General features: G+C 40.7%; 1 protein-coding gene across 1 annotated transcript in view; it reads right to left on the bottom strand.

Moving 5' to 3' along the window:
* hmcn1 (hemicentin 1) overlaps window positions 1–13,604 on the bottom strand; it is a 538,964-nt gene that overhangs the window by 239,764 nt on the left and 285,596 nt on the right. Inside the window, exons 35-36 of the mRNA XM_069942357.1 lie at window positions 6,178–6,332; window positions 3,672–3,795 (exon numbers count right to left, since the gene is read on the bottom strand). Coding sequence (XP_069798458.1) covers window positions 3,672–3,795; window positions 6,178–6,332 — 279 coding nt within the window. The remainder of the gene's footprint in view (window positions 1–3,671; window positions 3,796–6,177; window positions 6,333–13,604) is intronic.

Genomic DNA, 13,604 nt, shown 5'->3' with positions numbered 1-13,604 from the left:
ATGCAAGAGACTGAAAATGTTGAAATCTACAGCAAAAAAATCTCTTGAAGGAGTCAGGTGGCAATCTATAGAGACAAAAGGTTGGTTGACATTTTGGATCGTGATATGTTAGGTTTTGATTTGAAGCATCTACTGTTCCTACTTGATACTGATTTTTTTTTTAAATTTGGAGATATAGCATGGTAACAGGCCCTTCTATCCCTTGAGCTCATACCAACAAAATATACCATTTAACTTACAAACCCTGTATGTTTTCAGGAAGGTGGGAGGAAACCAGAGACCTTGAAGAACCACAACATTCACGGGAAGTGCATATGAATTCCTTATAGACAGCATTGGGTTTTAAATGGGTTGCTAACCGCAATGCTAACTGTGCAACCTTTCAGGCAGTTTTTTTTTGCAGTGTTTGATAGTTTTTTTGTATTCTGTGCCTTGGTGTTCTATTAGCTTGGTATGTTACATGCTTTCTCAAAGTTCATGGATATATGTACATTTGCTTGAAGGTCTCGCTGTTCCTCTACTCAGTCACATCCAACTGGTCCAAGGGGAAGTGCAGCCTGGAGGCAGGCATGTTTAATATAGAGAGAGGGATAAACTCTAATAATGATCTCCAGGATGTCATTTCTGACTTCGACAGGGACATAGCTATAGGGATGGGCAAGAATTCCAACCTACTTGGTGAGTTTGAAATATGGAACGAGAGACTCAAATTTTGAAGACAACAATATCTTCCAGGGCATTGAAAGGCTAGTGATCTGCATGGAGAGAGGTAAAGAGTGGGTACTCTGAGTGAGTAGTGATGGGGAGGGAGACAGCACCAAAGAAAAGGGAACATTAACCAGAGCACTGCTCTCACCAGAGGTACCTCTCAGCACTCAAATGCAGACATAGCCCACAGGATTCAAACTTTAAAAAAACAATTCTTTAACTGACATTTCATACTTTGACGAAGGGCTCAAGCCTGAAACGTCAGTTCTATATCTTTACCTTTGCTACATAAAAGACACTGTTTCACCTGCTGAGCTTCTCCAGCATCTTGCGTTTTTACACCAACCAGGGTGTCTGAAGAATTTTGCATTTTACTTCTACTAACTGCTTTATGGTAAGAAAACCCCTTGCCCAACATGGATAGAAAAGGAACTTAATTTTGTTAAGAAAACTTCCTTGTTGACAATTCTAGAGCCTTCTTCATCTTTTTATAAACTAATTGATAACCCGATAATTAAACATAGTTTGAGAATATGGGCACAATTGAAAATGTTTTTTGGGTTTCAGAGTTTTTCTCTTGCAAGCCCTATTATATCCAATCACCTTTTGCTATTTTCTTTACAAGACACTGCTTTCATTGACTGGCACAGATTGGGTATTAACTGTTTTAAAGACCTTTTTATTGGCAACAATTTTGCATCTTTCAAACAATTGGCAGCAAACTTTAATTAACGCAAAACTATTTTTTTTAGATCTTTACAAATTAGATTCTTTGTTCAATCTCAGATCCCTGATTTTCCTGGAATCCCTGAGGTGACTGTTCTTGACTCCTTTTTTGATCTGCAATCTTCCCATAAAGACTTAATATCTCTTATTTATGATAATTTGGTTGATCCAAGTCTAGCCCCTCCCCCCCATTTAAAATCAAGAATGCTTAGGAGCAGGATTTGAATATTTCATTGTCCGATGAGGTTTGGGACTCCATTTTTAATTTGACTACTTCCTTCTGTGCACGGCATTGTTTCTTCTTTGGCTTGGCTTCACAGACGAAGATTTACGGAGGGGGTAAATGTCCACGTCAGCTGCAGGCTCGATTGTGGCTGACAAGTCCGATGCGGGACAGGCAGACACGGTTGCAGCGGTTGCAGGGGAAAATTGGTTGGTTGGGGTTGGGTGTTGGGTTTTTCCTCCTTTGTCTTTTGTCAGTGAGGTGGGCTCTGCAGTCTTCTTCAAAGGAGGTTGCTGCCCGCCGAACTGTGAGGCGCCAAGATGCACGGTTTGAGGCGATATCAGCCCACTGGCGGTGGTCAATGTGGCAGGCACCAAGAGATTTCTTTAGGCAGTCCTTGTACCTCTTCTTTGGTGCACCTCTGTCACGGTGGCCAGTGGAGAGCTCGCCATATAACACGATCTTGGGAAGGCGATGGTCCTCCATTCTGGAAACGTGACCCACCCAGCGCAGCTGGATCTTCAGCAGCGTGGACTCGATGCTGTTGGCCTCTGCCATCTCGAGTACTTCGATGTTAGGGATGAAGTCGCTCCAATGAATGTTGAGGATGGAGCGGAGACAACACTGGTGGAAGTGTTCTAGGAGCCGTAGGTGATGCCGGTAGAGGACCCATGATTCGGAGCCGAACAGGAGTGTGGGTATGACAACAGCTCTGTATACGCTTATCTTTGTGAGGTTTTTCAGTTGGTTGTTTTTCCAGGCTCTTTTGTGTAGTCTTCCAAAGGCGCTAATTGCCTTGGCGAGTCTGTTGTCTATCTCGTTGTCGATCCTTGCATCTGATGAAATGGTGCAGCCGAGATAGGTAAACTGGTTGACTGTTTTGAGTTTTGTGTGCCCGATGGAGATGTGGGGGGGCTGGTAGTCATGGTGGGGAGCTGGCTGATGGAGGACCTCCGTTTTCTTCAGGCTGACTTCCAGGCCAAACATTTTGGCAGTTTCCACAAAACAGGACGTCAAGCGCTGAAGAGCTGGCTCTGAATGGGCAACTAAAGCATTGTTTACTGCAATTTAAAATGGTACATAGACACTTATGTCTAAAGTTAAATTGTCTAGCTTCTATTTGGCCATAAATCCTCTATGTGACAAATATAAGATAGGTGATTCTTCTTTAGTTCATATGTTCTGGACCAGGCCTGGTTTAGTTAGAATTTTGTAAAGATGTTTTTCCAAACATTATCAATAATTCTTAAATTAAAATTGGAACCTTTCCCTTTAATTGCTCTTTTTGGATTACTTCAAGATGTTAATGTATACGGACTTCATTTTAAAGCTGAATTTTATCTTTTACATCACTGATAGCCAGATGTGCAATTTTGATTAAATGGAAAGGTAATACTCCATCTGCACATGCACAATGGCTAAGAGATATTATGGCTTGTTTAAGTCTAGAAAAAGATAAGATTCAAATGTTAAGTTTCAAAAGAAATGGGGCCAATTTATGGACTATTATCATAATCTTAAGGTTGTTATGGAATTTTGGCGATAGGTTGTTCCTCTCCAAGTTGGTGTCATTATTCATACATGTCAACTTTCAACCTTGCTTAGAGGAGGGGGGTTTTACAATTTTTCTCTTTTGGGTTTTTTGTTGTTAACTCCCATTTTATTGTTATAATTGTGCTCTGGATTTCCTTATTATGAGAATATTATATAATGTTTTCTTTTTTTTTCTTTTTTCTGAATCTTAGATAATTTTACTGTTCAATTGTTTATATTGTAAAATGTTAATTAGATTATTTTAAAAAGAAAAAGGAAAGAAAAATCCTTCCAGATACTGATATAGAAGTGATATGCTACCTTGCTGTGATTTGTTTTCCTAGTTTCAGGACAGCTTCAACATGGAATGGAGAATAGGGATGGTGTAGAACAAAACAAGTTAAAAAAAAGTAATGAGCAAAAATAGAATTTTGAAAATGGCAGCATATTGGTTTTGATGTTTATTGTAACTATTTCTTACCATGCACACTGAGCCTTATGTGTTTCTGTGCTTCTCCAGCTGCGTTTGTTGCCACACAGGTATACCGGCCTGCATCTTCCAGCAAAGCATTCACAATCTGCAGTTTGTGACCTGCAAACTCTAGCTGCAAACACACAATATAATCCTATTTTACTAAGGACTTGTAAGTTCTGCATGCTGAACTCAAAACATGCATTTATACAGCAATATGATCTCCAGCATTTGATTTAAAATGCTATCACCTCTCAGTTACATCGTCCCCATACTAATCCAGCATAAAACATTGGAATGTGAAATTTATAGCACCCAGTTCATGAGTTATCAGTAACAGAGCGAGATTTTCAATTTGCATTAAAACTTTAGCCTTTTCTACAAAAGGTAAAATTGATTCTAAAACCTAGCAAAAGGGAAAGAGATGGGGTTATTTAATGCAAATCACCAAATGGCAGGCTGACAAATTTGGTTTTACACTCTACCCAATTCCTCAACAGGGAGATGTGACATTTGCTGTCTTCACAGTCCCAGCTTCTCATTTGCTCTTGTGTCCACATATTCATGAAAAAGTGTTATTTATTTATATATATGTGAATACTTGTCTTTCAGATGTATTTTTTTGTCTGTGTGCTATGTCTTGTTTCTCTGCGTGTTTTGCATCACTGACTAGAGGACGGGTTGTACTTGTGCAATCTGATGACAATAAACTTGTCTTGAGACATTATTTGCAAGGCTTTTGTTTAGCAACTGTGATGGGTAGAAGTAAGGGAAGTCAGAGCCAATGGGACCAAGTTAGCACAAGGGAGCAGAGACGTTTAGTGGGTGGGACAGCACCAGGCAGTGAAGGGTGAGCATGGATCCTGATAAATTGATGGTTCAACTCTAAGAGACAATTATGCAGTCGAATGAAGAACTGGGAACATTAGCATGCCAAGACTTGGCTGAGTTGCCAATTTAAGGAGCAAGGAAATAAATTTGAAAGGAGAAATGCTTCTTTGGTAAATGGCCTTGATATTACTTATTCTTCAATTGATAGAAATAGAATCCCTTTGTTGGCGACTCACAGCTGCCATTTTTTTATTCAGTGAAACATTCCAGCATAAATGCAAATTGCAAAGAATAATATGGTGCAGGTGCTGCTTTCTTCTAATTAACCGCTGAAAGGTCTGATCTCATTTAAGATTGAGCATCACTGACCGTTTACAAGATCACAAGATAGAGGAGCAGAAGTAGGCCAATCGGCCCATTGAGTCTGTTCTGCTATTCTATCCTGAGCTGATCCATCCTCCCATGCAGTCCCACACCCTGGGCTTCTCCCCGTGACCCATGAAGCCCTGACTAATCAATACAAGGTATACCACACTTTACAGAGCATTCCCATGAAACCTTGCCTCAGCCAAAATGGTGTAAAGTGAATACCCATTCATTATTATTGAAGACTATTTTTGCAAAAATGAAAACCATTCAAATTTCTTTCAGATAGTGAACACAGGGTTTTTAATAAAGTCAAATTTTATCCTGCACAAGGACTCCCAAGTCCCTTTGGACATCTGAATTTTAAATATTTTCCCCATCTAAATAATAGTCTGCCGATATATTCCTTCTACCAAAGTGCATGACCGTACATTTTCCAACATTGTATTTCATCTGCCACCTCTTTACCCATTCTGATCTATCCAAGACTCTCTACAGCCTTTCTGTATCCTCAACACCCCTTCCCCCAGCACCTATTTTGGTATCATCTGCAAATTTATACACAAAGCCATCTATTCCATAATCCAAATCATTTGTATACAATGTAAAAAGAAGCGGCCTCAACACTGACCCCTGCGGAACACCACTGGTAACTGATAGCGAACCAGAATAGAATGCCTTTATTCCCAGTCTCTACTTTCTGCCAATCAGCCAAAGCTCTATCGATCCTTCCTGAAATTCCATGTTGAAGAAGGTATGAAAGAAGTGTTTATGGAAGTAAAAAAAATGGAGATATGGAGACAATGGGGTCTAAATAGGTGAGACAGAATTAATCAGTCTTGAAGCACCTTGCGTCAGGGTTGGAGTCATATTTAACACACAAGCAGAAAATGCAGGAAATAATCTGCAGACCTGGCAGTGTCTATAGATAGAAGAGCAGATTTCAATTTCTAGAGTGAAAGCCCTTTGACTCTTATTTTATTTTGTAATAAACTAAGAGCAAATGAGATCAATTGAGTCACTGCACCACCAACCTCACAATTGTAAAAAAAAAGTGTCATTGCTCATTCCAAAGATATTGAAAACTGTCACTCCAGTGAGGCACCGAGGGACTGTTGTATGTGCAGTGTCTTTGATAAAATGTTTCTGCATTTACTGCACCTCAAATTTAGAACAAATCCTCTCTTGTCAGGATGCATTTCCCTTGAAAATGGATATTTCTAATATCTTGTTCATGTATCACCAATTAAATTAAATGATAGATAATACCTAGACTACCTTAAACTATTTAAGGTGGCGACTAATCTAGTGAACATACCTTGATGTTTCCTCTTGCTGTATTTACAGGCCTCCCATCTTTGAGCCAAGTAATGGTAGGGTTTGGAATACCATTGGCCACACACTGCAGAATCACTGTTTTATGAACCACTACTGATCTTTCCAAAGGGCCTGTTGATCTAATCGTTGGGGAGACTGCATTGAAGTGGGGGAGGGAAAAAAACATCTTAATCAATTTACACAGAAATACAATTAACATTTAGATGCCAATACCAAGTTAAAAAAGTAGCTTATCGGATCTTAATTCAAACAAATGTTCTATCAAAAATGTAAAAAAAAGGAGTAAACATGAGAGTCTGCAGACACCATGATAGAAATAAAAACACAATGCTGGTGAAACCCAGCAAGTCAAACAGTGTATTTTATGTAGCAAAGATAAAGATACATAACCAAGAAAGCAGTGTTTGAAGGAGGAGGAGTGAGGTGAGAATGAGAAGGAAGGCAAGTTAATAAATTCTTTACTGGGGCTCAGGCCTAGTCAATTTGAGCAGCGAGCCAGAGGAGGAGGCAACCAGAGCTCGGGCAGTGTTTCGGAGGAAGAGGAGCGAGGTGAGAGTGATGGGGTTAATTGGTCATGGACCAATAAAAGGAGAGTAAGGCAAAGGAGCGGCCAGTGAGGAGCGGCCCAGTGAAGGAGGGGGGCTTCGAGGCTTTGGCTTGAGCGGCTTCGGTGAGCAGAGGCTGAGGTCGAGCATATCTGAATTAAGGTAAGACTGTATATTTTTCACATATATTTTTTTCCTCTTTGTATGGTGAGGGGGAGAAAAGGGATATGTGTGAGAGTAGTTTGCTGCTCTCAGTGGTAGATGTGGGAGATCCTCGAGTCTTCTAGCCTCCCGGACATCCACGTATGCACTAGGTGTGCTGAGCTGCAGTGTCTCAGGGACCATGTTAGGGAACTGGAGCTGCAGCTCGATAACATCGCTCTGATCAGGGAGAGTGAGGCCATCATGGATACAGCCAGGTGATCTCAGCAGGGCCATGGGAGAAGAATCGTTGGGTTATGGTTAGGAGAGAGAAAGGGAAGAGACAGGTACAAGAGAGGACTCCTGTGCCTGTAGTACTCCTTCTTGAGTACTGTTGGGGGGCGGGGGGGGACATTCAAGCTGGGGAAGGCATCAGTGGCTGTACCCCTGGCACAAGGTTGGCCCCTGTAGCCCAGAAGGAAGGAAGAGGAGGGCAATAGTTATAGGGGATTCAATGGTCATGAGGACAGATAGGGGATTCTGTGAATATCCTGGTGCCAGGGTCCAGAATGTAGCTTCTCGTGTCCAAGACATCCTAAGGGGGGAAGGAAATGAACCAGAGGTCGTGGTACATATTGGTACCAATGACATAGGGAAGAAGAGTGAAGTGGTCCTAAAAAATGAACATAGGGAGTTAGGTAGAGAGCTACAAAGAAGGACTAAAAAGGGGATAATCTCTGGATTACATCCTGTGCCACGCAATAGTGAGGGCAAGAATAGTATCAGGTAGAGGATGGATGCATGGCTAAAGGGGTGGAGTAAAGGGCAGGGATTCGAGTTCTTGGATCACTGGGACCTTTTTTTGGGGGAGGTGGGACTTGTACCGAACAGATGGGTTGCATCTGATGGGTAGTTTTAGGGAAGAGCAAAGAAGGGCCTAAAGTTGAGTTTCTGGATTGGAGAAAAGCAAATTTCGAAGGAATAAGAATTGATTTGGGGGGTATTGAGTGGGACATGATTTTTTCAGGAAAGGATGTAAATGAAAAATGGACAATATTCAAAGAAAAAATTTTGAGAGTTCAGAGTAGATATGTCCCAGTGAAGATCAAAGGAAAGGCTGGAAGTGATAGGGAGTCTTGGTTTTCGAGGAATATTAGAAATTTGGTGAGGAGGGAGGTGTACAAGAGGTATAAACAGCAGGGTGATGAGAAATTGAAAGAGGACTACAAGGAGTGTAGAAAAAATCTTAAGAAAGAAATTAGAAAGGCCAAAAAGAGGCACGAAGAGGCTTTGGCAGGCAGAGTAAGAATAAATCCAAAGGGTTTCTATAGGTACATTGAAAGTAAAAGATTAGTGAGGGATAAAATTGGACCCCTTGTAGATAGGGAGGGTAGGCTGAGTGAGAAGTCAGAGGAGATGGGGGAAATTTTAAATGATTTCTTTTCCTCGGTATTCATTAGGGAAAAAAATATTGTACCATTTGAAGTAAAGAAAAATAGTGGGGAGGTCATGAATCATATAAGGATAACCGAGGAGGTAGTGACGGCAGTGTTAAAAAAGATAAACGTGGACAAATCTCTGTGTCTGGACAAAGTATTCCCAAGGACACTCAGGGAGGCTACTGTACAGATAGTGGGGACATTAACAGAGATATTTAGGATGTCACTGGTCATGGGGGTAGTGCCAGAGAATTGGAGGGTGGCTCATGTTGTTCCACTGTTTAAGAAAGGGTCCAAATGTAAGCCTGGAAATTATAGACCTGTGAGTCTGACGTCTGTGGTGGGTAAGTTGATGGAAAGTGTTCTGAAGGATGGTATTTACAAGCATTTGGAAGAACAGGGATTTATAGGTAGTAGTCAGCATGGTTTTATCAGAGGTAGATTATGCTTAACAAACCTTAGAGTTTTTCGAGGGGGTTACGAAAAAGATTGAAGAAGGGGTTACGAAAAAGATTGAAGAAGGGAAGGTTGTGGATGTTGTCTATTTACACTTTAGTAAAGCTTTTGACAAAGTTCCCCACAGGAAGTTGGGTAAAAAGGTGGAGACATTAGGTATAAATAAGGAGGTAGTGAAATGGATTCAGCAATGGTTGGATGGGAGGTGTCAGAGAGTACTGGTAGAAAATTGTTTGTCAAATTGGAGGCCGGTGACTAGTGGAGTTCCTCAGGGATCGGTCCTGGGTCACTATTGTTTGTTATATATATTAACAATCTGGAAGAAGGGGTAATGAATTGGATAAGTAAGTTTGCAGATGATACAAGGATTGGTGGTATTGTGGACAGTGAGGAAGATTACTGTAGCTTAAAAAGAGATATAGGAAAGCTAGAGGTGTGGGCTGAGAAATGGCTGATGGAATTTAATACAGATAAGTGTGAAGTGTTGCATTTTGGAAAGGCAAATCTAAATAGTCATATACATTGAATGGTAGACAATTGAGGAGTGCACAGCAACAAAGAGATTTAGGAGTTATGGTAAATAGTACCCTCAAAGTTGATAATCAGGTAGATAGAGTGGTGAAGAAGGCATTTGGAATGTTGGCCTTCATAAATCGGAGTATTGAATTCAAGAGTTGGGATGTTGTGATGAAATTGTACAAAGCATTTGTGAGGCCAAATTTTGAACACTGTGTGCAGTTTTGGTCACCAAATTAAAGGAAGGATATAAACAAAATAGAGAGAGTGCAGAGAAGGTTCACAAGAATGTTGACAGGATGTCAGGGTTTGAGTTACAGAGAAAGGTTGAACAGCCTGGGGCTTTTTTCTCTGGAGCGTAGAAGATTGAGGGGGGATTTGATGGAGGTGTTCAAGATTTTAAAAGGGACAGAGAGAGTCAACGTGGATAGTCTTTTTCAATTCAAACCAGAGGCCATGGTTTGATATTGAAGGGAGGAAATTATAAGGGGAACATGAGGGGAAATTTCTTCACGCAAAGGGTGCTTGGCATGTGGAATAAGCTTCCAGCAGAGGTGGTTGAAGCAGCAATGTTATTTACATTTAAGGAAAGACTGGATAATTACATGGAGGGGAGAGGATTGGAGGGGTATGGACCAGGTGCTGGTCAGTGGGACTAGGAGGGTGGGGATTTGTTCCGGCATGGACTAGTGGGGCCAAACTGGCTTGTTCTGTGCTGTATATGGTTATATATATCTGAATCCCAGAGGGACCAGGATCATGCGTGGGCATTTACTAGGGCTACTAAGGAGTCTTTAAACTAGTATGGTTGGGGGAAGGGGTTCATATAAAGGAGAACAGCAAAGACAAGGTTTGTCTGCAAATAGAGAAGGCTTGTAGACAAAGTTTGGGGGTGGAAAGACAGGTGATCGAGAACGCAAAGGATCAGTGCAGTGATGGAGGAGGGATGATGGTAATAAATAAGAGTTGTCCGTGAAGATGGAGACAAGCAGAAGGTAAAATATGGGAAATCTCTGAAATGTATTTACTTTAATGCTAGGAGTATTGTAAGGAAGATGGACGAACTTGGCAGTATGATATGATGGCAATTAGTGATACATGATTGCAGGAGGGATGTGACTGCAGGTAAATATTCCTGGATTTTTCTGTTTTAGGTGTGATAAGGGGTGGTGTAGCATTGCTTGTCAGGAAAAATATTACAGTGGTGCTGATGCGAGATAGATTGGAGGGCTCGTCAAGGGAGGCAGTTTGGGTGGAATTAAAAAATGGAAAAGGAGAAGTTACAGTTATAGGGGTGTATTATATACCACCTAGTGGGGAGTGAGAAATAGATGAGCAAATCTGTAAGGAAATAGTTGAGATTTGTAATGAGCACAGGGTTGTTTTAGTGGGGGATTTTAATTTTCCTAATATAGGTTGGGAAACATATTCTGTGAAGGGGATGGATAGATTAGAATTTGTAAAATGTGTTTTTTGCAGCAATATGTTGATGTACTCACCAGAGAAGGGGCAATGTTGGATTTACTGTTGGGGATTGAGATAGGGCAGATGGGAGCACTTCAGATCCAGTGATCATGATACCATTAGTTTCAATATAATTATGGAAAGAGATAGGTCTGGTCCAAAGATTGAGGTTTTTGAGTGGGGGAAAGCCAGATTTGATGAAATGAGAAGGGATTTGCAAGGAGTAGTTTCGGTTGATTTGTTTGATGGGAAGGATGCAGAGGAGAATTGGAGGGCATTTAAAGGTGAGATTTTGAGGGTGCAGAATCTTGTTGTTCCTGTTAGGATAAAAGGCAGGGCCAGATATTCAAGAGAGCTGTGGTTTTCAAGGGAGATTAGAAATTTGGTTCAAATTAAAAGGGAGGCCTAAATTAAATGTAAGAAACAAGGTATAGACGAGATACTTGGAAAATACATGGATTATTGAAAGAAATTAGGATATCAAAAAGAACGTACAAGGTGGCTATAGCAAACAGGGTGAAAGTAAATCCAAAGGGTTTTTACAATTATGTAAACAGCAAAAGAAGAGTGAAGGATAAAATTATTGAATTTTAGAGAATCAGAGCGGTCAAATGTGTGCGGAGTTGAATGAGATGGGGGAGATATTGAACGAGTTCTTCTCTTCAGTATTCACTAGGAAAAAGGATATGGAATCGTGTAGGATAAGAGAAGCAAAAGGGGTGATTATGCAAAATGTAGGGATTAGGAAAGAAGGGATATTTGAACTTTTGTGGCATATAAAAGTGGATAAGTTCCCGGGTCCCAATGGGATTTTCCCCAGAACCTTGAGGGAAGTCAGGGAGGAAATAGCAGAGGCTCAGACAGTGATTTTTCAACAGTCACTAGAGGGGGGCATGGTGCCACAGGATTGGCATGTTGCAAACGTGGTTCCTCGGTTTAAAAAGGGCTCTAGGTGTAGGCCTAGCAATTATAGGCCAGTAAGATTGACGTTGGTGGTCGGTAAACTAATGGAAATTATTCTTAGAGATAATATATATAAGTATCTAGAGTGGCAGGGACTGATCAGGGACACCCAACATGGGTTTGTGCAGGGAAGGTCATGTTTGACAAATCTTGTTGAATTTTTAAGGAGGTGACTAGGAAGGTTGATGAGGGTAGAGCAGTAGATGTAGTCGATATGGATTTCAGTAAGGCCTTCAATAAGTTTCCACATGGAAGGTTCAGGTGCTAGGTATTAATGTTGAGATAGATGGATTCAACGGTGGTTAGAAGGTTGGTGCCAGAGAGTCATGCTGAATAGCTGTCTGTCAGGATGGAGGCCGGTGATGAGTGGTGTGCCTCAGGGATCGGTGTTGGATCCCTTCTTGTTTGTCATTTACATTAATGATTTGGATGATGGAGTGATAAATTGGGTTAGTAAATATGACGATACAAAAATAGGGGGAGTTGTGGATAGTGATGGTTTTCAGGGACTGCAGAAGGATTTGGTCTGCTTAGAAGAGTGGGCTGAAAGATGGCAGATGGAGTTTAATACCAATAAGTGTGAAGTGCATTTTGGGAAGAATAATCAAAACAGGACATACACAGTGAAGGAGAGGGCATTGAGGAATGTAGAGGAACAGAGAGATCTTGGAATAATGGTTCATCGTTCTTTGAAAGTGGTTTCTCATGTGGATAGAATGGTAAAGAAAGCTTTTGATATGTTGGCCTTCATAAATCAAAGCATATTGAGACTGTTCAAGGGATTGGTGAGGCCAAATTTGGAATACTGTGTGCAGTTCTGGTCCCCAAATTATAGGAAGGATATTAATAAGGTAGAAGGATTGCAGAGAAGATTTACTAAAACGTTGCCTAGAGAAGTACACACCAATGACATCATGAAGAAAGCCTCTACTTCCTCAGGAGTTTGCGGAGGAGCTAGTGGAGTTGTTCAAGTGAACCGGTACGGACTTGAAGGGCCGACATGGCCTGTTTCCGTGCTGTAAATGGTTATATGGTTATATGGTTAATACAAAGAAAGATGAGTAGACTGGGTCTTTACTCATTGGAGCATAGAAGGTTGAGGGGAGATCTGATGGAGGTATTTAAAATTATGAGGGGGATAGATAGAGTAGATGTGAAAAGGCTCTTCACCTTGAGGGTAAGTGAGATTAGAATAAGGGGTCATAAGTTAAAAGTTAGGGGCAAAAATTTATAAGTAACATGAGAAGGAGCTTCTTTACTTAGAGAGTGGTGGCTGAGTGGAATGAAGTGGTTGCTGCAGGGTCAATTTTGTCATTTAAGAGAAGGTTGGATTAGAGGGTTATGGACAGGGAGCAGGTAGGTGGGACTAGAGGAGATCACTTAAATTAGTGTGGACTAGAGGGGCCGAGATGGCCTGTTTCCATACTGTAATTGTTATATGGTTATATGGTTTCAGGCTAGAGCCCTTCTTCAAGGTATCTGTATCTTTATCTTCGCCATATAAAGTACACTATTTGACTTGATGAGTTTCTCATTATTACTAAACAAAGTTATAATGGAGCATTATTAATTATAATGGAGCATTAGTAATAATTAGCATTATTACTAAACAAAGTTATAATGGAGCATCATTATGCAAGGCATTACCTTAGAGATTACTTCTTTAATGGGAGACTATCAATTAAAGAACACTTGGAAATTATAGAAGCATGGAATCTGATCAATACTAATTAAGGAAGATAAAATCATAAAAAGCATATTCAAATTTGCTGAGTATTATAATTCGGTGGTTAACAAAAGACGAAGGTATTTGCAATAACCCAGAGTTGGTGTCGGAAGAGATCTAATTGTGGGGGGGGCAATAGCATAACCATTGGTGGGGG

The sequence above is a fragment of the Narcine bancroftii genome, chromosome 5, assembly GCF_036971445.1.
Source record: "Narcine bancroftii isolate sNarBan1 chromosome 5, sNarBan1.hap1, whole genome shotgun sequence".
Lineage (NCBI taxonomy): Eukaryota > Metazoa > Chordata > Chondrichthyes > Torpediniformes > Narcinidae > Narcine > Narcine bancroftii.
This window is presented reverse-complemented; position numbering and strand designations above follow the sequence as displayed.